This window comes from Salmo salar, chromosome 01 (assembly GCF_965601325.2).
Source record: "Salmo salar chromosome 01, fSalSal1, whole genome shotgun sequence".
In the NCBI taxonomy this organism is placed as follows: Eukaryota; Metazoa; Chordata; class Actinopteri; order Salmoniformes; family Salmonidae; genus Salmo; species Salmo salar.
In genome coordinates, this window is record NC_138291.1 from 100,225,958 (window position 1) to 100,252,130 (window position 26,173).

Sequence of the window (26,173 nt, forward strand, 5' to 3'; positions counted from 1 at the left end):
TCACACAACTGTGGGGCTACATCTTAGTGATGTTGAACTAACAGCAGCAATGTCCTATCACACTAAATGGTTGACAGAATATTCTGACTCATTTTCCATGGTCCTTCTGAGCTAAGAAGACGATTGAAAAGTTTATATTTTTCAGAAAACTTCCCCTGTAAGATGTTAACGTTACCTTGTATAGATGTTAACGTTACCCTTTGAATGTATGTTTATATTTAAAGTAGTATAGATGTTTAATATAGATGTTAATATAGATGTTCACATTACCTTTGAACGTGGTCCCCAGATGAGTCACCACTGAATTCTTGTGGACTAATTTCATCTTGTCCTCTAGTGAATGGATCTAGGAGAGAGAGAACAGTAGAAGACTAAAAAAGCACTGAATCAGTAAAGGCATTCCTTTTCTGGTAACACTAATTGTGTTAACATGCTTAAAATAACTTTGATGTGTTATACATACAGGCTTAGAAAGTGTTACCATTTTTATTCAAGTGGTTCTGTTCCTTTAAAATGACCAGTACTGACAGTCTGTGGGAGATGAATACTGGCCTGCTACAGTGAGGGAAAAAAGTATTTGATCCCCTGCTGATTTTGTACGTTTGCCCAATGACAAAGTGGGCAAACGATCAAAATGATCAGTCTATAATTTTAATGGTAGGTTTATTTGAACAGTGAGAGACAGAATAACAACAAAAAAATCCAGAAAAACACATGTCAAAAATGTTATAAAATTGATTTGCATTTTGATGAGGGAAATAAGTATTTGACCCCTCTGCAAAACATGACTTAGTGGCAAAATCCTTGTTGGCAATCACACAGGTCAGACGTTTCTTGTAGTTGGCCACCAGGTTTGCACACATCTCAGGAGGGATTTTGTCCCACTCCTCTTTGCAGATCTTCTCCAAGTCATTAAGGTTTTGAGGCTGATGTTTGGCAACTCGAACCTTCAGCTCCCTCCACAGATTTTCTATGGGATTAAGGTCTGGAGACTGGCTAGGCCACTCCAGGACCTTAATGTGCTTCTTCTTGAGCCACTCCTTTGTTGCCTTGGCCGTGTGTTTTGGGTCATTGTCATGCTGGAATACCCATCCACGACCCATTTTCAATGCCCAGGCTGAGGGAAGGAGGTTCTCACCCAAGATTTGACAGTACATGGCCCCGTCCATCGTCTCTTTGATGCGGTGAAGTTGTCCTGTCCCCTTAGCAGAAAAACACCCCCAAAGCATAATGTTTCCACCTCCATGTTTGACGGTGGGGATGGTGTTCTTGGGGTCATAGGCAGCATTCCTCCTCCTCCAAACACGGCGAGTTGAGTTGATGCCAAAGAGCTCCATTTTGGTCTCATCTGACCAGTTGTCCTCTGAATCATTCAGATGTTCATTGGAAAACTTCAGACGGGCATGTACATGTGCTTTCTTGAGCAGGGGGACCTTGCGGGTGCTGCAGGATTTCAGTCCTTTACGGCGTAGTGTGTTACCAATTGTTTTCTTGGTGACTATGGTCCCAGCTGCCTTGAGATCATTGACAAGATCCTCCCGTGTAGTTCTGGGCTGATTCCTCACCGTTCTCATGATCATTGCAACTCCACGAGGCGAGACCTTGCATGGAGCCCAAGGCCGAGGGAGATTGACAGTTCTTTTGTGTTTCTTCCATTTGCGAATAATCGCACCAACTGTTGTCACCTTCTCACCAAGCTGCTTGGCGATGGTCTTGTAGCCCATACCAGCGTTGTGTAGGTCTACAATCTTGTCCCTGACATTCTTGGAGAGCTCTTTGGTCTTGGCCATGGTGGAGAGTTTGGAATCTGATTGATTGATTGCTTCTGTGGACAGGTGTCTGTTATACAGGAATCAAGCTGAGATTAGGAGCACTCCTTTTAAGAGTGTTCTTCTAATCTCAGCTCATTACCTGTATAAAAGACACCTGGGAGCCAGAAATCTTTCTGATTGAGAGGGGGTCAAATACTTATTTCCCTCATTAAAATGCAAGTCAATTTATAACATTTTTGACATGCGTTTTTCTGGATTTTTTTGTTGTTATTCTGTCTCTCACTGTTCAAATAAACCTACCATTAAAATTATAGACTGATCATTTCTTTGTCAGTGGGCAAACGTACAAAATCAGCAGGGGATCAAATACTTTTTTCCCCTTACTGTATGGTCATCCAGGGGTTAGTGAGTGAGAACGATCTGTCGACAACGTGTGTGAGAGAAAGTGTGTGAGAGAAAGTGTGTGTGTGGGAAGGAGCAGGGTAATTGCTTCTAAGGTTACAGCGAGAGTAAACAATGTTCTATGTAATTAAGTTAATCTAGAAAGAGACCAGCAGTCATTAAGGATGGCTGGAGGGTGAAACAGTTCTGGAAGGAAGAGAGGAATACAGTGGTGCGGAATGAGGGATGTACTGTGAAGAAAGACAAACCATGACCAACTGATGCCCTTTTCCTACTACTGAACCAAGCTGTACTGGGCTAACCTGATAACACCGCCACTACTGAACCAAGCTGTACTGGGCTAACCTGATAACACCGCCACTAATGAACCAAGCTGTACTGGGCTAACCTGATAACACCGCCACTAATGAACCAAGCTGTACTGGGCTAACCTGATAACACCGCCACTAATGAACCAAGCTGTACTGGGCTAACCTGATAACACCGCCACTAATGAACCAAGCTGTACTGGGCTAACCTGATAATACCGCCACAATTGCTGGAACCACAATGGAAAGGTCAATGTGAAAAGAACACTTCAAGCCAGCAGAGTATGGTTCGGCTTGGTATCGTACTGTGATCACCCCTTGACACTCACCCTGTCGACAAAGTGCTGTTCCTTCAGCCTGGCCTCACTCAGCAGGGTGGTCTTCTCAGCTAGCTGGGCCTGCAGCTCCTCCACACCCATCTGAAACAACACAATCATCAATAAAACACATGAGTAACAAATCAATACAGACATTTAGGTCTTGTTTTAGACCTTCCTCCTAAATGAATGGGGAAAAGGTTTTTGAATGGTTTCAGAGCTCCCTTGAAAAGATATTCCAATCTCAATGGGATTCACCTGGACAATGTATCAATAAAATACATGTGACTTAACTAGGATAATCATGTGAGTAAATCATGGACATATAGTGCAATACTTATAGTAAATAGAGTGCTATTTAGGACGCAGACAATATCTCTGAGGGGGTTAATTGGGAACAGGGATGGAAGAGGTGTGTTCCAGACCTGGGGTCAGATAATATTCTGATATTTTATCTGGGCTTAATGGAGCATGCCTGGTGCAATGGAACCGCTAGAACGATTTTGGATAGTAATTTTGAATAGTAATTGAACCCATGTATGGATGGAGGATGGAAGAGGTGTACTGCCTCTTTAAAACTCCTGTTTTCCAAAAGAGAACATTCCAGTCTGATTCGAGAGATCCTGACAGCATCCAGCAAGCTCTGGAGACCAGCCACCTAACTCAAAGAACCCTGACCACAGCATAGTATGTACACAACATGCTTTGACAATTACTTTGAACGAAACTCAAGTCTAAAGTGGGGGTCTGTTGTTAACACACACACACACACACATACATACATACACACGCACAGACAGGCAGGCACGCGCAGACAGGCAGGCACGCGCAGACACGCGCAGACAGGCAGGCACGCGCAGACAGAAAGGCAGACAGAAAGGCAGACAGAAAGGCAGACAGAAAGGCAGACAGAAAGGCTGGCACACACACACAGACAGGCAGACAGGCAGGCACGCATGCACAGACAGGCACACACAGGCACGCACAGACATGTACACACACACAGACAGGTGCACACATACACACAGACACAGATGCGCACACATACACACAGACACAGACAGGCGCGCACACACATACACACAGACACAGACAGGCGCGCACACATACACACAGACAGGCGCGCACACATACACACAGACACACACAGGCGCGCACACACACAGGCGCACACACACAGAGGCGCACACACACAGGCGCGCACACAGACAGGCGCACACACGCACAGACAGGCGCACACACGCACAGACAGGCGCACACACGCACAGACAGGCGCACACACGCACAGACAGGCGCACACACGCACAGACAGGCGCACACACGCACAGACAGGCGCACACACACACGCGCACACACACGCACACAGACAGGCGCACACACACACACACAGACAGGCGCACACACACACACAGACAGGCGCACACACACACACAGACAGGCGCACACACACACACAGACAGGCGCACACACACACACACACACAGACGGGCGCACACACACACACAGACGGGCGCACACACACACACAGACGGGCGCACACACACACACAGACGGGCGCACACACACACACACAGAGGGGCGCACACACACACACACAGACAGGCGCGCACACACACAGACAGGCGCGCACACACACACACAGGCGCGCACACACACACAGGCGCGCACACACACACAGGCGCGCACACACACACAGGCGCGCACACACACACAGGCGCGCACACACACACAGGCGCGCACACACACACACACACACACAGACAGGCGCGCACACAGACAGGCGCGCACACACACACACACACAGACAGGCGCGCGCACACACACACACACAGACAGGCGCACACACACATACACACACACAGACAGGCGCACACACACACAGACGGGCGCACACACACACACACACACAGACGGGCGCACACACACACACACACACACACACAGGCAGGCAGGCGATCGCACACACACACAGGCAGGCGATCGCGCACACACACAGGCAGGCGCACACGCACACACAGGCGGGCGCACGCACACACAGACGGGCGCACGCACACACAGACGGGCGCACGCACACACAGACGGGCGCACGCACACACAGACGGGCGCACGCACACACAGACGGGCGCACGCACACACAGACGGGCGCACGCACACACAGACGGGCGCACACACACACAGACGGGCGCACACACACGGGCGCACACACACACACACACAGACGGGCGCACACACACACACAGACGGGCGCACACACACACACACACAGACGGGCGCACACACACACACAGACGGGCACACACACACACACACACACACAGACGGGCGCACACACACACACACACAGACGGGCGCACACACAGACGGGCGCACACACAGACGGGCGCACACACACACACGGGCGCACGCACACACACGGGCGCACGCACACACAGACGGGCGCACGCACACACAGACGGGCGCACGCACACACAGACGGGCGCACGCACACACAGACGGGCGCGCACACACACACACACAGACGGGCGCGCACACACACACACACACAGACAGGCGCGCACACACACACACACAGACAGGCGCGCACACACACACACACAGACAGGCGCGCACACACACACACAGACAGGCGCGCGCACACACACACACAGACAGGCGCGCGCACACACACACACAGACAGGCGCGCACACACACACAGACAGGCGCACACACACACACAGACAGGCGCACACACACACAGACAGGCGCGCACACACACACAGACAGGCGCACACACACACAGACAGGCGCACACACACACAGACAGGCGCACACACACACAGACAGGCGCACACACACACAGACAGGCGCACACACACAGACAGGCGCACAGGCGCACACACACACACAGACAGGCGCACAGGCGCACACACACACACAGACAGGCGCACACACACACACAGACAGGCGCGCGCGCGTGCACACAGACAGGCGCGCGCGCGCGCACAGACAGGCGCGCACACACAGACAGGCGCGCACACACAGACAGGCGCGCGCGCGCACACAGACAGGCGCGCACACACAGACAGGCGCGCGCGCGCACACACACAGACAGGCGCGCGCGCGCACACACACAGACAGGCGCGCGCGCGCGCACACACAGACAGGCGCGCACACACAGACAGGCGCGCACACACAGACAGGCGCGCACACACACACACACACACACAGGCAGGCAGGCAGGCAGGCAGGCAGGCGCGCGCGCGCACACACACACACACACAGGCAGGCGCGCACACACAGGCAGGCGCGCACACACAGGCAGGCGCGCGCACACACAGACGGGCGCACACACACACACAGACGGGCGCACACACACACACAGACAGGCGCACGCACACACAGACAGACAGGCGCACGCACACACAGACAGACAGGCGCACGCACACACACAGACAGGCGCACGCACACACACAGACAGGCGCAAGCACACACACAGACAGGCGCAAGCGCACGCACACACACAGGCAGGCGATCGCGCACACACACAGGCGGGCGATCGCGCACACACACAGGCGGGCGATCGCGCACACACACAGGCGGGCGATCGCGCACACACACAGGCGGGCGATCGCGCACACACACAGGCGGGCGCACACGCACACACAGGCGGGCGCACGCACACACACAGACGGGCGCAGGCACACACACACAGACGGGCGCACGCACACACAGACGGGCGCACGCACACACAGACGGGCGCACGCACACACAGACGGGCGCACGCACACACAGACGGGCGCACGCACACACAGACGGGCGCACGCACACACAGACGGGCGCACGCACACACAGACGGGCGCACGCACACACAGACGGGCGCGGGCGCACACACAGACGGGCGCGGGCGCACACACAGACGGGCGCGGGCGCACACACAGACGGGCGCACACACACAGACGGGCGCACACACACACACAGACGGGCGCACACACACACACAGACGGGCGCACACACACACACAGACGGGCGCACACACACACACAGACGGGCGCACACACACACAGACGGGCGCACACACACACAGACGGGCGCACACACACACACAGACGGGCGCACACACACACACACAGACGGGCGCACACACACACACACAGACGGGCGCACACACACACAGACGGGCGCACACACACACAGACGGGCGCACACACACACAGACGGGCGCACACACACACACACACGGGCGCACACACACACACACACGGGCGCACACACACACGGGCGCACACACACACACACAGACGGGCGCACACACACACACACAGACGGGCGCACGCACACACACAGACGGGCGCACGCACACACACAGACGGGCGCACGCACACACACAGACGGGCGCACACACGCACACACACAGACGGGCGCACACACGCACACACACAGACGGGCGCACACACACAGACGGGCGCACACGCACACACACAGACGGGCGCACACGCACACACACAGACGGGCGCACACGCACACACACACGGGCGCACACACACACACACAGACGGGCGCACACACACACACACAGACGGGCGCACACACACACACACAGACGGGCGCACACACACACACACAGACGGGCGCACACACACACACACAGACGGGCGCACACACACACACACAGACGGGCGCACACACACACACACAGACGGGCGCACACACACACACACAGACGGGCGCACACACACACACACAGACGGGCGCACACACACACACACAGACGGGCGCACACACACACACACAGACGGGCGCACACACACACACACAGACGGGCGCACACACACACAGACGGGCGCACACACACACAGACGGGCGCACACACACGCACGCGCGCACAGACGGGCGCACGCACACACAGACGGGCGCACGCACACACAGACGGGCGCACGCACACACAGACGGGCGCACGCACACACAGACGGGCGCACGCACACACAGACGGGCGCACGCACACACAGACGGGCGCACGCACACACAGACGGGCGCACGCACACACAGACGGGCGCACGCACACACAGACGGGCGCACGCACACACACAGACGGGCGCACACACACACACAGACGGGCGCACACACACACACAGACGGGCGCACACACACACACACACGGGCGCACACACACACACAGACAGACGGGCGCACACACACACACACACAGACGGGCGCACACACACACACACACACACAGACGGGCGCACACACACACACACACACACAGACGGGCGCACACACACACACAGACGGGCGCACACACAGACTGGCGCACGCACACACACAGACAGGCGCACGCACACACACAGACAGGCGCACGCACACACACAGACAGGCGCGCGCACACACACAGACAGGCAGGCAGGCGCGCGCGCACACACACACACAGGCAGGCGATCGCGCACACACACACACACAGACGGGCGCACACACACACAGACGGGCGCACACACACACAGACGGGCGCACACACACACAGACGGGCGCACACACACACAGACGGGCGCACACACACACAGACGGCGCACACACACACACACAGACGGCGCACACACACACACACAGACGGCGCACACACACACACACAGACGGCGCACACACACACACACAGACGGCGCACACACACACACACAGACGGCGCACACACACACAGACGGGCGCACACACACACAGACGGGCGCACACACACACAGACGGGCGCACACACACACAGACGGGCGCACACACACACAGACGGGCGCACACACACACAGACGGGCGCACACACACAGACGGGCGCACACACACAGACGGGCGCACACACACAGACGGGCGCACGAGCACAGACGGGCGCACGAGCACAGACGGACGCCCGCGCACACGCACAGACGGGCGCACGCGCACACGCACAGACGGGCGCACGCGCACACGCACAGACAGACGCACACACACAGACAGACGCACACACACAGACAGACGCACACACACAGACAGACGCACACACACAGACAGACGCACACACACAGACAGACGCACACACACAGACAGACGCACATACACAGACCCACACAGACCCACACAGACGTTTTACTCCACAACTAAGCAGAAGATTAGTGAAACTAACTGTTCATCTCTGTTAGAACTATAACTTATAAAGGACCTGAGGGTAGGCCTACATCGACTGGCTTAACTTTCCACACTGAACCGGTAATCTTTCTTCCGTCAGACACATGGCTGTTTCAAATACAGGTCCACAGAGAGGTTGGATCAACACAGTTTCAGTTGGTGTGGAGGTGTGTCTGTTTGTCAGTCTGTCTGTGTGTGTGTCCTTTGTGAGGGGGGCGAGCAGGAAACTGTATTACTGTATTGCTTCAACAGAAACCCATTGTAAATGTCATCTATCCAATCCAAGCCTACTTAAACACACCGTATTGAAACACAGGCTCCAGTCTATATAGAGAAAATGGTGCCATTTGGGACTCGTACCATTAGTTTCTAGCATCTGCGCAGTCGGTGGCTGTGTCCCAAATAACACCCTATTCCCTTTATAGTGCACTACTTTCGGCCAGAGATCTATGGGTCCTGGTCCAAAGTAGTGCACTAAATAGGGAATCATTTGGGACACACAGTCAGTGGGAAAATACCACAGATATGGCAACCTCTTGACATCCTGTCTGCGGGGGTAAATTAAATACAGTCTGTGTAAACCGGTTAACCTGTAGTGACGGGGGTGGCGATAGCCTCAAAGTTAAGATAGGCAGGCCAGTAACCAGAGGGTTGCCGATTTGAATCTGGCAGAAGTGACCCAAGCAACCAGTGGGCATTGGTAGTTAACCCCCAAACTGCTCTGCGGCTAATGCTACTGTATTTTGCTAGCTTCACCCTGTAAACATGGATGAACTGAGATACTGTACCTCTCCACTGGCGCTGTGGGTCCTTGCCTGCAGGTCCTCCAGCTTTTTCTGTACCTGACACACTCTGTCCCCCATCTCCTCCTCTCGACTCTGACGGGAAGAACAGGAAAATCACAGCTAGTCATTTCCTACAGTGTTTCATCTCTTACAAAATACTCAAAAACGTCCCCCTTTTCTTCTTTTTGTCATTTTTTTTAATAAAGTTCTTTGTCTGCACATTTTGTTGTATTTCCATTTATTTTGTCCCAAATATTTCAGCTAAAAGCCCTTCCGTGTGGATCAGTATAGTCTGATATCACAGTATTGTCAGTCCGTGTGTTACTCTGCTTCAGGCCTCCCTACTTTAATTATGTCTGGTGATGCGTGGGAGAAGACAACTAAAGTAAAAGTTGACTTAGCTGAGCAAAGTCAAACCTCAACCTATTTTTCCTGATTAAATTTTTATTTCACCTTTATTTAACCAGTTAGGCTAGTTGAGAACAAGTTCTCATTTACAACTGCCACCTGGCCAAGATAAAGCAAAGCAGTGTGACACAGACAACAACACAGAGTTACACATGGAATAACACAATAAAAAAGTCAATGACACAGTAGAAAAGAAAGAAAGTCTATATACAGTGTGTGCAAAAGGCATGAGGAGGTGGGAAAGAAATAGGCCATAGGAGCGAATAATTACAATTTAGCAGATTAACACTGGAGTGATAAATGAGCATATGATGATGTGCAAGTAGAAATACTGGTGTGCAAAGGAGCAGAAAAGTAAATAAAATAAAAACAGTATGGGGATGAGGTAGGTAGATTGGGTGGGCAATTTACAGATGGACTATGCACAGCTGCAGCGATCGGTTAGCAGCTCAGGTTGCTGATGTTTCAAGTTGGTGAGGGAAATAAAAGTCTCCAACTTCAGCGATTTTTGCAATTCGTTCCAGTCACTGGCAGCAGAGAACTGGAAGGAAAGGCGGACAAATGAGGTGTTGGCTTTGGGGATGATCAGTGAGATATACCTGCTGGAACGTGTGCTACGGGTGGGTGTTGTTATCGTGACCAGTGAACTGAGATAAGGCGGAGCTTTACCTAGCATAGACTTATAGATGAACTGGAGCCAGTGGGTCTGGTGACGAATATGTAGCGAGGGCCAGCCGACTAGAGCATACAGGTCGCAGTGGTGGGTGGTATAAGGTGATTTGGTAACAAAACGGATGGCACTGTGATAGACTGCATCCAGTTCGCTGAGTAGAGTAATGGAAGCTATTTTGTAGATGACATCGCCGAAGTCGAGGATCGGTAGGATAGTCAGTTTTACTAGGGTAAATCTATGAGGAAAACTATGAGGAAAAAAAACAACTATTATGCAGAATATTTCAAGCAATCCTCTCACTGGCAGAATTGACATCTTTCAGTTGTGCGGTCTGACTGAGCTGATCTGCCCGGCTCTCCCACACAGCTCCCAGGCGGTCTCTTCAGTCACTCGTCAATCTTTTGAACTAATGTGAAGCCAGGACATTGGACTTGTAGCTAACCTCAACTAGAAACAATGTTTACTCTCTCTTAATTTCATTTAGGCAATTTTTGCTTTGATTACATCAGAAGCTCTACTTTCCCCATGTGTGCAGTTATTCATTCATCTGTGTTGCCACTATCATGCCGTGGTCTGCAAATGAGAGTTGCGGTTGCTTTTTTCTTATGGGATTTTTCTTATGCTATTTGTTAAATATTTGGACTACAGTAATAGATTTTTGGAAAGCTCAAATTCTCTGCTTTTAAAGGAAACCACTGATTTACCCCCCTTGACAGTTATGATGGGGAGAAAATCAGAGCTGTAAATTGTTTAACCTGTAGCCAAGGCTTTATAGCCTTTATGGTTAACTATGGCTGGCATTGGTAACAATATCAATGTTGCCAGCTTTACGAGGGCATAGCTGGACAAGGCTATGTGAATGACTTAAAACTAGGCTAAAATTGTCCAGAGTTTTAGTCGACTGATAATAACTAAAACTAACGAAGGATGACATTACTAAAATGTGACGAAGACTAAAAAGTATTTAAGACTAAATCTAAACTAGCTGCCAAAATGAAGACTGCTAGAGACTGACAGGAGGGAGGTGGCTCCATGTCAGTAATAGTTTCATGAGGATGGGTGGAGTACATGTACTTTTCCTTTAAAGTTCAAAGCTGAAAAATGTCAGGAACTGATAGGAGTTTCCGTATGATAGTGCGTACTAGTGTTTTCACGATACTTGTATCATAATACTCTGAGAATCATGGCATGGAAATAACAGGAAGAGGCCAGATTATTCTGAGGAAAACCATCCTAATGTTGGGCCAGTAACTCCTACTTATAATCTACTTTCTTAAAGCAAACCAGTTAGTCTGTGTATAATGATTAATATCAATAGTCAATAGTCTAATCTAACCATATACGTTAAATTGCACGGTCTACGTAGCTACACAGTAATAGCTGTAGTTACATAGGAACTACAATATAATTACCTTGACATTCATGTGTTATTCATTCGTACTGTACCTGGAGGACCTGCTCATATCGTTGGACCGTTCTGTTTAAGTCATCATCTTTCTGGGCGATCACCTTCTGGAGCTGATTGGTCTCCTCCCGATGGCTGTCCATAAGCTCCACCTCCACACTCTGGGCCTTCTCTGGTTGGAGGAGAAGAGAGGAGTGAGGAAAGAGAAGGAGGAGTATGAGGAGGAGTGCTGATATAGGATCAGTTTGGCCTTCTAAATCAAATGAAATTGTATTAGTTACATGCGCCGAATACAACAGGTTTGATCATTTGATCTAACCTTACAGTGAAATGCTTACTTACAAGCCCCTAACCAACAGTGCAGTTGAAAAAAAAATACAGATAAGAAAAAGAGATAAAGAAAAGAGATAAAAGTAACAAGTACTTAAAGAGCAGCAGTAAAAAACACACACACACACACACACACACACAGGGGGGTGCCGGTACAGAGTCAATGTGCGGGGGAACCGGTTAGTTGAGGTAGTATGTACATGTAGGTAGAGTTAATTAAAGAGACTATGCACAGATGACAACAGAGAGTGGCAGTGGTATGGAGAGGGGAGGGGGCGCAATGCAAAGTCTGGGTAGCCATTTGACTAGCTGTTCAGGAGTCTTATGGCTTGGAGGATAGAATAAGCTGTTTAGAAGCCTCTTGGACCTAGACTTGGCGCTCCAGCACCGCTTGCCATGTGGTAGCAGGGAGAACAGTCTATGACTACGGTGGCTGGAGTCTGACAATTTTCAGGGCCTTCCTCTGACACCGCCTGGTATAGAAGTCCTGGATGGCTGGAAGCTTGGCCCCAGTGAAGTACTGGGCCATCGCACTACCCTCTGTAGTGCCTTACGGTCGAAGGCTGAGAAGTTGCCATACCAGGCAGTGATGCAACCAGTTAGGATGCTCTCAATGGTGCAGCTGTAGAACCTTTTGAGGATCTGCATGCCAAATCTTTTCAGTCTCCTGAGTGGGAATAGGGTTTGTCGTGCCCGCTTCATGACTGTCATGTTGTGCTTGGACCATGATAGTTTGTTGGTGATGTGGACACCAAGGAACTTGAAGCTCTCAACCTGCTCCACTGCAGCTGCGTCACTGATAATGGGGGTGTGCTCGGTCCTCTTTTTCCTGTAGTCCACAATCATCTCCTTTGCCTTGATCACGTTGAGGGAGAGGTTGTTGTCCTGGAACCACACGGCTAGGTCTCTGACCTCCTCCCTATAGGCTGTCTCGTTGTTGTCGATGATCAGGCCTACCACTGTTGTGTCTTCGGCAAATTTAATGATAGTGTTGTAGTCGTGTCTGGCCGTGCGGTCGTGGGTGAACAGGGAGTACAGGAGGGGGCTGAGCACGCACCCCTGAGTGGCCCCTGTGTTGAGGATCAGTGTGGCGGATGTGTTGTTACCTACCCTTACCACCTGGGGGCGGCCTGTCAGGAAGTCCAGGATCCAGTTGCAGAGGGAGGTGTTTAGTCCCAGGATCCTTAGCTTATTGATAAGCTTTGACGGTACTATGATGTTGAACGCTGAGCTGTAGTCAATGAATAGCATTCTCACATAGGTGTTCCTTTTGTCCAGGTGGAGTGCAATAAAGACTGCATCATCTGTGGATCTGTTGGGGCGGAATGCAAATTGGAGTGGGTCTCGGGTTTCTGGGATGATGGTGTTGATGTGAGCCATGACCAGCCTTTCAAAGCACTTCATGGCTACAGACGTGAGTGCTACGGGTCGGTAGTCATTTAGGTAGGTTACCTTAGTGTTCTTGGGCACAAGCATTATGGTGGTCTGCCTAAAACATGTTGGTATTACTGACACTGACAGGGAGAAGTTGAAAATGTCAGTGAAGACACTTGCTAGTTGTTCAGCGCATGCTCGCAGTACACGTCCTGGTAATCCTTCAGGCCCTGCGGCCTTGTGAATTACTCACATCGGCTGCGGAGAGCGTGATCACGCAGTCTTCCGGTACAGCTGGTGCTATCATGCCCGCTTAAGTGTTATTTGCCTCGAAGCGAGCACAGAAGTAGTTTAGCTCGTCCGGTAGGCTTGTGTCACTGGGCAGCTCTATGCTGTGCTTCCCTTTGTAGTCTGTAATGGTTTGCAGGCCATGCCACATTCGACGACTGTCAGAGCCAGTGTAGTACGATTCGATCTTAGTCCTGTGTTGATGCTTTGCCTGTTTGATGGTTCGTCGGAGGGCATAGCGGGATTTCTTATAAGCTTCCGGGTTAGAGCCCTGCTCCTTGAAAGCGGCAGCTCTAGCCTTTAGTTCAGTACGGATGCTGCCTGTAATCCATGGCTTCTGGTTGGGGTATGTACGTACGGTCACTGTGGGGACAACGTCGTCGATGCAGGTATTGATGAAGCCAATGACAGATGAGGTGTACTCCTCAATGCCATTGGAGGAATCCCGGAACATATTCCAGTCTGTGCTAGCAAAAGAGTCCTGTAGCTTAGCATCTCTTCATCTGACCACATTTTTTGATCATACTGAAAAGGATGAAATGAACAGGAGGGACCTGATGCGCAATCAGATTTAACGTTCCTACTCTGAGGCGGCTTTTGAATACGGGCCCAGAATCTAAGCACGAAGTAGACCTTGAAACTCACATATTCCAAACCAGTCACTCACTTCCGCTATTGGAATGCAGTGTGAATGACTGGACTACAGTGAAAACATATGGTGATTCATTCAGAAAGAGACCGTTTCTTAACCGCTATTTCACCCCTATTGTTCTGTCTGAAAAGTCACTCATCTTTCAACTTAATTTCATTTAGAAAAAAATATTCAAATGAGTCCTACAAGGACACCAACACCAATTACACTTTCATGTACGTGGATTTTACTCAACTCCACACATTCATGACAAATGATAAAACAATTAAGAATTTGTATTGGTGAAGTTTGAGAGTATTGTTAGACTATAAACTAACAACTTAAACCATTGGTCACACAAGACAAATGTACTTTTGAAACATAATGATTAAAATTGTATATTCATTTTTAAGTGTTTTGGGCAGTGACAGTCTCAATGGTAATAGTAACATAAGTAGCTAGAAGCATAAACCAAATAAACTTGGTGAGGTGCTGACTAATAGAAAGTGAACTGTAGAAAAAGAAAGCTGAGAGTTTATTTATCTGAAGTTTCAATGGTAATACAGTGTCTCATCATGCAACGGCATGTCAGAAAACTCTGATTCCCTCTCACCAATGGTCTCCTTCACTGCAGCAGTCAGCTCCTGTTCTTTCAAAGCCATCTGTGTGTTGAACTCCCTCATCAGCTGCTTCAGGGACGAGTTGTGCTTCATCTCCAGATCTTCAACCTCAAGCCTGTTCAATGGAGGAGAATAACAAAATACAGTATGGATGGAGAGAAAACAGAGGAAGTACCACAAAGACAGAATTTGAAAGTAAAAACAGGAATAATAGAAAGGGAAATGAATGCAATTATTTTCTGAACTCAACTGACAAAGGGCTTTCTAAACAATTGTATTTGTTTGATTGGTTGTTTGACTACACTAAGGCAGAACATTAGGTCAAACTTACATGAGTTTCTTCTCGTTCTCTTGGGTCAACTCTTGCTTCACATACTCCAGGTCTTGCTGGTGTTCCTTCCTCAGGGTTCGCAGGTATTTCTGTAGCTTCTGCTTCTCCTGCACCGCCTTCGTAAGCTTATTCTGCATGGACGATAGAGATTCAGCATCCCCATCTTCCTGCGTCAGAGAGTGGTTCTCCCTCTCTTTGTATGCTGTAAGACTCTTGGTTTGCTCTGCAGTGCAATGTGCCACTACCTCCACTGCATTCTGACCCTGTGTTTCTAAGCGAGGCAATTCTGTATTTTGCTGTTCAATCAGTGCAGTCTTCTCAAGCAGATCTTCCTTGAGGTGGCTGATTTCAGCCAGAAGGTTGACTTTCTCCTCCTCCACTTCCTTGAGCTTCATCTCAACCTCCTCAAGCCTTGAGACAGTCTCATCTGCTTTGGTCTCCTCCTGGTTCGAATCATCTCTCCGATACGACAATAACGTTCCCTCGTACATGTTCTTCGAGCTCTCTTTCGCAAGTCTCTCGTCATTCCGAAGCTGCTCAAGATGCTTTTCTTGTTCTTCCTTACACTTGGCTAGGGCTTTCTCCTGGTTCAAAATGTCTTTCTGAAGCAACAATAGCTTTTCCTCGTACATGTCCTTCAAACTCTGTAAAGAGCTCTCTTTTTCCAGTCTCTCATCACTATGAATTTGCTGAATGTGTTTCTCCTGTTCTTCCTTCATCTTGGCCATGGCTTTCTCGAGGGATTTTCCTTTCTCCTCCAGGGTTTCCACCCCCTGCTTTTTTGTCGCTTCGTCTACCTTGGCCTCTTCCAACTGTGTCCGAAGGGCTTTGACAGTCTTTTCCTTCTCCTCGAGTTGTGAGGTCAACTGTTTCCGAATCTGACTGATTTTCTGCTCAGCTTTCTTCTTCAGCTCAGCCACTTTCCCAGCATTGTCTTTTGACAACTTCTCTTCAGCCACCTTCTGACTCTCATCTTTGGTCTCGAGAATCTCAGCCTTCGTCTTGTCAAAGGCTTCCCTCTGCCGCTCCAGCTCTTTTTTCAAAGTTTGGTTCTCTCTCTCCATGGACTGCAATTTCTCCTCTGTTGCCTGGACTAGATTTCCATTCTGGATTCTGAACTGCTCCTGAGTCTGTTGTAGACGCTCTATGAGCTCTCGTTTCTCACGCTCCCTGATACTGTGCTGCTGCGTCAGGTCAGCAGTTAGCTGCTCGCTCTCCTTTGTCTTGAGGACCAACTGCTCCTTCAGCTCAATTAGTCGGCTGTTGCAGCTCTCCACCTCCAAAGTAAGGGCACTGACTTTCTGCTCCTTTTCACTCAAGACTTGGTCCATCTCTGACTTGCTAATGGACTGATTGTCAATGCTGGCCATCAGCCTCTGTAAGGCCTCGTCCTTCTCAGAGATCTGTTTCTCCATATCATCAAGTCTGGTCTGCAGAGACTTTACAGTATTGTGGTTCTGAGAGAACTTGGACTCTGCTTTCCTCTTGAACTCCATGAGGTTGTTCTTGAAGGCGTCGGCTTGCTCCACTACATATTTCTTCTCTTTCTCTAGTCTGTCAATGGTCTCCGCCATTCGGCAAACAAGCCTCTCTCGCTCCTCCTTGTGCTGCTGATCAAGCAGTGATATGGCTTCATCCTTCCCCGTAAGGCTACCTGCTAACTGGGTCTTCAAGTCGTTTATGATACTCTGCAAGTTGCTGATATACACCACATTTGTTTTGACATTCTCTGAGATTGTTTGGTTTTCCTCACTGAGCTGTTCGATGGAAATGACTTTTTCTGAGAGAGCTTGAGAGTGATTTTCAGCCTCCCTCTGTAGAGACTCCCTCTCAGCAGTTAAGGCTTTGATATCATCTTTGTGTACATTTAGTTGAACAGTCATCTGCTCTAGTGAACTGCATAGGTTCTTCTTCCCCTCTGTACTCTGCTGGAGTTGCTTCTCCAAAGTGTGTATCCTGTCAACCTTTGTAAGGATAACGTTTTTAAGATGTGATATCTTCTTCTGATTACCCAGAACCCGGTCTTTCAGCTCGCTCACTCTGCTCTCAACTCGTTCAGAGAGCTGCTTCGTACCATCTTCGATGCTGGCCTCAATGTCCCGGCAGTAACGCATTAATACCTTGCTGATCCCAGCGAACTGCTTCTGCATTTCGTTTTCCTTGACTTCTAGTTGAAGAGAATGTTGTTCAAGTCTCCTCTGAACTGCCTCCCCTTCCTTACCCTTACAAGCCTCAAGAGCTTGAAGCTGCTTCTCAGTGTCTACAAACCTCTCAGACAGAGACTTGAGCTTCTCTCTTGCCTTATTCTCAGTCTTGTTCAGTTGATCCTGGAAGGAGTTCCTCTCATTAAGAGCAGTGTTTAGATTCCTCTCGACCGCCTCCATTTGCTTTTTGAACATTGCCTCAGCTTGAGATAAACTCCCCATCTTGACTGCGGCTTCCTTCAGTTCGGCTTGCAGTTTCTGCACAGTGGTCTGTCTCATCACCAACTCTTCCTTCAAGTCCATCACTTCCTGCACAACTTGCTCTTTTTCTTCCATGGTGGTTCCAAGCTGCTGGTTGACCTCCTCCACTTCCTGTATCTTCTTCTGTAGTATTTGTGTGTGTTTATCCTGCATTTCCTCTTCCTGTTGTCCCATCTTTTCCTGCCAATGATTCTCAAGCTTTTCCTTCTCTTGCTTATGGACTTCACACATCTTCTCTAGTTCTTCCTTGTGATAGGACTCAAGCTGGTACATAGCACTGCTCAGGCCTTCTGAACTTGTCTGAGACTCCAGGATTTTTTCTTTAAGTTTTTGTTCTTTCTGCTGTAGCTCTGACTCCTTCTTCGACAGTTGCTTTTTCAAAGATTCGTCTTGCTCCCGAAGCTTCTTCTTAAATTTATCCTGCATCTCTTTGGTCTTAGTTTTAAAATTCTCCATCTTTGTCTCCTGTGATTTCCACTTGGCCTCCATGTCTTTCTTAATGTTGTCCACCTTCTTTTCATGAACAGCCTTCTGGTCCTCTAGGTGTTTCTTTAGTCGTTTTTCTTCCTCTTGCTTAGTGTTCAGTTCGTCAGTGTAAGATTTATCCTGTTCAGAGAGCTCCTTCTTAGCCTGCTGCAACTGCTTCTCTAGCACTTCAAGCTCCTGTACCTTTTGTTGAAGAGAGTCCTCTTTCTGCTGGCAGTCACTTTGAGTTGTTTCCAGTTTATGCACAAAATCTTTTAATTGAGTCCTGCACTCTGAGAGTTCATCTCTAATCTTACTGAGTTGGGCGTTAGATTTCTCAAGGCCCTTCTTTTCTGATTGGGTCTGCTTTAAACTCTTTCTAAGCTCCTCCAATTCTTTAACCTTATCATTCCTGTCTTGAAGAACCATCTTGGACTCTTCTTTCAGGCTTTTCTCACAGACAAGTTGAGCCTCAAGCTCTTTCGCTTTCTCCTTCAGCACTATCGTCAACTTGTGGAGTTCGTCTTTTAGCATCTTCTCCATTCCTCCCAGGGACTGCTCATGCTGCAGCTTGATCTCCTCGATATCTGTACTGTGCTTGGTCAGCACCTCCTGCAGCCTCATCTCCGACTCCTGCCTGGCTGACCCACCAGCATTTTCAACTGCATCTAGTCTCTCCTCGAGAACCTGTTTGATCCTCAACACCTCCTGGAGCTCAAAGGAAAGGGCTTCCAGCTGAGTCTGTTTCACATCCAGCTTCTCCATTGTCCTCTGGTTCATGTCCTCTTCATGGGCTTGTAACTGGACCTCTTTCTCCTTCAAGATGGTCTCCACTTCAGCTCTGTGTTTTGCCCTGAGCTCCTCCATAGCAGCATTGTGTTGGGCTAAGGCCTCCTGATGCAGCTCTAGCTTGTGCTTCTCCATCTCCTCACAGTGCTTCTCCTCTAGTGCAGTCACCTCGTCCTTGTGTTTCTTCCTTAGTTCCTCCATCGGAGTAGAGAGATCATCTGTTGATGGAACTGATCCAGGTTGGGAGTACTTTTCCAGAGAGCTCTCGAGTTCCAGTATTCTCTGTAATGAGATGTGCAGTATTTATTGTGTGTTTGCCATAGAATCAACCAATAATGTAAAGCTTGTAGATACAGTAGAGTATATAATTAGCTGTAGAATCAACAATGTGTAGCATTTTTGGAGATAAAGTAGCTAAACGTTCAACAGGAGGACTCACAGTTCTGGCGGTCTCCAGCTCCAGCCTTATCTCATTAGCCTTGGTCTCTGACTCGGTCTCTATGGCAGCCTTCTGCAGCTCTGAGTCTTCCAGGGCCAGAGCTGACTGCTGAGCCTTATCCTTGGCAGCCTGGGACAGTTCTGCTTTGCACTGCTCCTAAACAATTCACACACAATTGAAGTTTAAAGTTTAATTTGCCATATGTAATAAATACACTGGAAATATTACTCAGAGCTCTCACAATAAAACAGAACTAGAAACAACAAGTAGAAATATGCACAAAATATACATATCCAGAGTTCTAGACTAACTGTTTCAACTGGTGCAACTAACTTTTTCAGTTAATGGCACCAGCACATGATTTGGTCAGACCAATTTTTCGTGGCTGTGCGCTGATAATGACAATCAGTTTGAATGAGCTTTTTACCAATCTAACTACATAACAACACAATGGTACTAATTTATTTGAATGGTAAATCTCTATTAATAAACTGGGCAAATCAAGATGTAGCCTAGGCCTATTCACAATACAGGTGAATGTATGGGGCTACAGATGAAAAACAATACATTTCCCTTCCATTTGGGACATATTTTATTGTACTGATCAACATTTGCATAAAAGAAGAAATCTCTTGTTTCATAAAAGTGCATGCTGTCTCTAAGACCTAATGACTTCATTCACACAGTGAGAAAGACAGAAGAGACGTGAGGCCAGGGAGACGAAGTGAATTAATCAAGTTTTTTATGGAATGACTATGGTTTTTGGTGACAATCAGCTTTGAAATCAGCATATTTTGCATTATGGGTAGTGCATTGCTGTAAGCTAGCAAGGAAAGTTAACCTTCAAAGCTGGAAGCTACTGGTATTTTCTTGCAGTGTTCTAGCCTGTAATAGACATTGTTTTGCAAACAGTAAAAACAAGACCGGGACAATACCAGTATCGCAATGTTTTTTCCATGGCAGAAATGAAAACACAAAGCAGATCAAACTCTTTGGTTTAAAAACCTGCATTATGTAAAATATTGTGTGATATAGCTTGGAAAATAAATAAATGTGACTCTGGATGACAACATAATGATATTTGTTTCCAACATTACAGCTGCTTTCATAAACAAGTTAAAAATCCGCTTCGTGTTTTCTTTGCTTTCAACTACCGTAATTTCCGGACTATTAAGCGCACCTGAATATAAGCCGCACCCACTGAATTAAAAAAATATATATATTATTTTGAACATAAATAAGCCGCACATGTCTATAAGCCGCAGGTGCCTACCGGTACATTGAAACAAATGAACTTTACACAGGCTTTAACGAAACACGGCTTGTAACAAAAAAAATTCAATTAGCAGTAAGCTTTAGTTGTCTTTTTGCACTGAGTCAATTCCTCACGCTGCTGTTTCCAACGTCTTATCGACTCATTAAGACCAAGCTCCCATGCAGCAGCTCTATTTCCTTTTCCAACAGCCAGATCAATCCCCTTCAACTTGAAAGCTGCATCATATGCATTTCTCCGTGTCTTTGCCATGAGGAGGGTGACAAAATGACTACCGTAATCAGAATGATGGGAAGTTTGAGAGCGCTAAATTTAATCTAAACAGTAAACAAAAAAGTTGTTTGACCTTAACCCGTTCGGCAATTTCATTGGTCTAATGAAAGCTTCATGCCGCCAAAAAACTGAGCACGTCACAGAATGTGTTTTTAAAAAAAAACAAAAAATTGAAAGCGGGAAAAATGCATATATTTGCCGCGTCATTGTTTAAGGCGCGGGGTTCAAAGCGTGGGAAAAAAGTTGCGGCTTATAGTCCGGAATTTACGGTAAACTAATGAATATCGCTATACTGGTATTGTTCCTACCCTAGTAACTAACAGTTGCAAAATTTCTCCATGCCGTGTTGCATTATTCAAGTGTATTAACTTATGCGCAGCATGATTGGGGCTCTAACATGATGCAGCCTAGACTCCCAGTTAGTCCAGTGGTTCCTCAAGACAGGTTAGAGCCAGCAGTGAGTGAGGGAGCAGGCACGGAACTTGTGCTATAAGGATTGCGGCTGTGTTGATAGACGTTATCCTCTCTCAATGACAGAAGTACCGAAAGAACCTCAAATTCGAGTACCGAACCATTTTTCATGTTCTAGTATCAAAAAAGTACAGAAGTTTCAGTATACCATGCAAAACTAAACTAACGTGACCAGCGAAATCATTTTCACTGGCACCCTAGCGACCAATAAAAAAATTGGTGTTGCACTGTCAAGTCAAAGGGTCACAAATAAGGATGTTTTGGACGCAGTCTCGAACCCTGATATAAACGTACAGCTCAAACACTTTGTGCAATAGTAGAACTACGCTTTTTTTTACAGTATGTGACAACTTGAAAGTGGAGAGGGCGATATGAACTTACCACAGCCTGGTTGATTCGAGCGCTAAGCTCCTGTTCTTTACTTGCCAGTGCTTCACTATGTAGCTTGTCCATCTCTGCCATTTTCTCCTCTGAGGATTTCTACAACACACAATGTAGCACAACAGTAGTCCTTCATATGACTGCAATGTAGGAGTCATAGAGGTAGGTGTTGGTAAGAGCATCGCTCTAGCAACATCATGGGTCCCCAAAAACACTCCTATAGGGATCCTCTGAATATCATGCTGATATGTAGTAGTAAATCAGATCAGTATTTATCATTTGTTTGTAAAAATGTTGCTAAAGTGTTTGTGCTGAAGAGATTATATGCCTTCATGCCTTAGGAACCCCTTCGTTGACATGGCTACAGAGTTGAAAACAGGTATTATACTGATCTGCTATGAATTGCTAGCCTGGGTGCTACTTGGCCCATGCTAACTCTACAGGGAAACACTAGTCTTTGTTTGAGTTGGGGCTAGGGAATCCCATGACATGAGCAGAAACAGTTATTTGTGTGCAGAAAATTTTACTTTACCTGGAGAATATCCAGAATGCATGAGAACGTTAATGTCCCGGTCAAATGTGTGTTCGGTTATTCTTGATTTACGGTTACCGCAATGTGTATGAATCATATTGTTATCCACAGAGGTGAATCTATTCAATCTAAATGTGCTGTGATGCATGATAATACATACAGTGGGACTACCAAGAACATGGCAATCTGTATCCTGATACCTGACAAAAAGCCAGAGGAATGAGAAAATCTGGGGAAATAATTGTTCTTCCACATTGAAGTTTAGGAGCAGAGGTGATTCAGGAAAAGTTGGTGTCAGAGAGGGAGTTACAAAAACCTGTCAAAATGGAAACTAAAATGCTTTGTGCACACTATGGTAATTAAAATACTTTTCAAGTCCAAATACCCAAGTAAAAAAGAAGCTGTATGTGGTTTCCGTAGTCTAAGTCTTGAAGGTGAAATGGAGTGTAACAGGACAACAAACCAGAGCAGTAAATGGTTGCAAAAGAGGCAAACCTGAACTAAATCATCAAAATTGAAATAAACTAGCTAATAGGCAATATGAAACAAACTGGCACAATACAATTTTTATTGTTTGATTACAATATAACTCACTGACTAAATGGCTTTCCTCTGTTCTAATATAACTCACCGACTAATGGCTTTCCTCTGTTCTAAAGAGCTCTTGGTCAGGGTTGTGGTCAATTCCATTTAAATTCAAGTTAATTCAGGAAGTACACCGAAATTCCAATTCTATGCTTTCAATAAGGACATTGGGAATGAGTTTACTTTGTGAATTGACTACTGAAATGGAATTGACACAACCCTGCTCTTGGTACTGGGTGAGTAGTGATCATTTACTCCATAAGTACTGAAGGAGTATTTCATTAGTATTTAGATGTACTGTAGATGTGCCTCACCTTCATGATGGTGACCACCTCCTGCTTGACCCTGGTGAGCTCCTGCTGCAGACTCCTCTTCTCCTCCTCCCCAGCCCTCTCCACCTGCTCCTGTAGCTGGAGCAGCCTCCGCGCCCCCACAGCCAGAGCCTTCTCCAGCTCCTTGAACGCTGGGGGAAGGAGGTGCAAACACACATCCTCAGTTAGATGCCGTACATACACACTGTTATAGAGGAAGAGGAGATAAGGAGGAGACACACTGACCAGCTTTCTCAGACTTCTCCTTCTGGTCCTGCAATTCTTCTGTCTGGGCGACGGCCATCTTGCTTCTGGAGCGGAGCTGGGCAATCTCCTCCTCCTTCATCTCCAGAGTCTCATGCATCTGACGCTTCGTCTCTGCAATCACCATGCCCTGAAGGTAGAGCCAGGATTAGATTGAATTTGACTTTTGGTGTTATAATAATACGTGCTGTATATCAACCAGATGTGATCTCAGAGGATAGCACATTCATGAAAACACTTATTTCCAAAGTGAAAGCCTTCATGTGAAGCATTCATTCAGTTTTGATCTGTTATGATTGGAAGCACACAATCAGACAGGTTTCATTTCTAACCAAGACAAGGAAGCAGACAGGACATATATTTGAGACTTTTTGGGATGTGCGTCAAACTCTTTCCTTTCAATGTTGGCATGAATTTAACTAAATACCTTAAGATGTCTGCCAGTACTCCACTGATTGCTGTTGTCTCCTACGTACTGTCTTAATCAAACCCCAGGCCCTAAATTGTTCTGACTGTTACGCTGTGCCTCTAACTCTAACCCACATTCCTCAGTGACCTCACGAACGACCGTCTATACTCCAGCCGAGCTGGGGGTCAAACACACACACATCTCTCCTGCAGAGCTAGAGGTTAAGGGTCATGCGCAACAAACGTGGATGGAGTGTCTCTGACGTCTCTGCGCTCAGTGGCAGAGCACAAACATGTCTATATTTCACGGATTCACACTAAGCATCCCTGCAGGAGTGAGAAGGACATTTCAGGGGCAGACAAAGTTAGGAGCAGAACAGTCGAGGCTGGTAGAGGGAGGAAGGGGTGATTATAATGGTTTCCAGGTGTTATAAAATTCCATTACAATGTGTCTGTCCTCCAATTTAACCTCACTAGGGTCTGTGGGACATTAGCGTCCCACCTGGCCAACATCCAGTGAAATTGCAGCGCGCCAAATTCAAAAACAAAAATAGTCATAAAAATTCATGAAACACACACGTGTTATACATGGGTTTAAAGATAAACTTCTTGTTAATCCAACCACGGTGTCAGATTTCAAAAAGGCTTTACGACGAAAGCATACCATGCGATTATCTGAGAACAACATTTTGTTTAAAGCATCAGGACCGTGCGCAGGTTATTGCACAGGTTGCCCTTGCAAGAGGTTATGAACCTCAAGGCTCTTTCTTGGTAGCTTGGTCCAATATGATTTTGTGTTGTATAGCCAACCCCTATGGTCGTTGGCCCTACTGCACGAACAGCTCTGGGACCAGGCTACTTTCCTGGTTCGATAAAGGTTAAATAAAATCAAGGAAGTACCCAGATAGGTTCCAAAGTGTTTGCACATGGCAGGCAGGCAGAGAGCTCATCAGACACCAATGCAGCACCACACCGCTCCCCAAGCTGCTCCCTAGGCTCCCTTCACCACCCATGAGGCCTGGCCACCACAGCCACAAGGCAGTCGTTAACAGGGGCTGCATACGAAGCCAACTAAACCAACACACAGACCTAAATTACAGACAAGGTTAGGTTGGTTTAGCAGCAGTGGCGTGTAGCTCTCTGACACTACTGTGTGAGAACATACAATAAGACAAATAGGAAACAGACATCAGCGCCAAGGAAATACCAGTTCCTGAAGGTCAGAGGGTGGCCTGGGAGACAGCTTCTGTCTGTGTGTGTGTGTGTGTGTGTGTGTGTCCTCTCTGTACCCCTCACATACAATTATCTTTAAGGTCCCTCACTCAAGCAGCACATTTCCAACACAGAATCATCCACAAAGACCAGGTAGGTTTTCCAATGCCTCGCAAAGAAGGGCACCTATTGGTAAATGGGTAAAAATAAAATAAAAAGTAGACATTGAATATCCCTTTGAGAATAGTGAAGTTATTAATTACACTTTCAATGGAGTATCAATACACCCAGTCACTACAAAGATACAGGCGTCCTTCATAACTCAGTTACCAGAGAGGAAGGAAACCGCTCAGGGATTTCACCATGAGGCCAATGGTGACATTAAAACAGAGTTGAATGGCTATGATAGGAGAACACTGAGGATGGATATACAATATTGTAGTTACTCCACAACACTAATCTAAATGACAGAATAACAACCAGGCACTAAAGTAATACTGCAAAACATGCATCCTGAATACAAAGTGTTATGTTTGA

At 47.8% G+C, this 26,173-nt stretch overlaps 1 protein-coding gene across 2 annotated transcripts in view; it reads right to left on the minus strand.

The window, feature by feature from the left end:
- The window catches only part of LOC106610982 (golgin subfamily A member 4), a 49,268-nt gene that overhangs the window by 12,483 nt on the left and 10,612 nt on the right, over positions 1 to 26,173 (minus strand). Inside the window, exons 9-18 of one of the 2 annotated variants that reach the window (XM_045724821.2) lie at positions 23,999 to 24,146; positions 23,756 to 23,904; positions 22,325 to 22,423; positions 19,927 to 20,082; positions 15,769 to 19,769; positions 15,431 to 15,552; positions 12,236 to 12,366; positions 9,712 to 9,801; positions 2,812 to 2,901; positions 271 to 346 (exon numbers count right to left, since the gene is read on the minus strand). In XM_045724821.2, the coding sequence (XP_045580777.2) occupies positions 271 to 346; positions 2,812 to 2,901; positions 9,712 to 9,801; positions 12,236 to 12,366; positions 15,431 to 15,552; positions 15,769 to 19,769; positions 19,927 to 20,082; positions 22,325 to 22,423; positions 23,756 to 23,904; positions 23,999 to 24,146 (5,062 nt within the window). Of the gene's footprint in view, positions 1 to 270; positions 347 to 2,811; positions 2,902 to 9,711; positions 9,802 to 10,785; positions 11,037 to 12,235; positions 12,367 to 15,430; positions 15,553 to 15,768; positions 19,770 to 19,926; positions 20,083 to 22,324; positions 22,424 to 23,755; positions 23,905 to 23,998; positions 24,147 to 26,173 lie in introns of those variants that run through there. The other variant, XM_082978375.1, reaches the window with a different exon arrangement.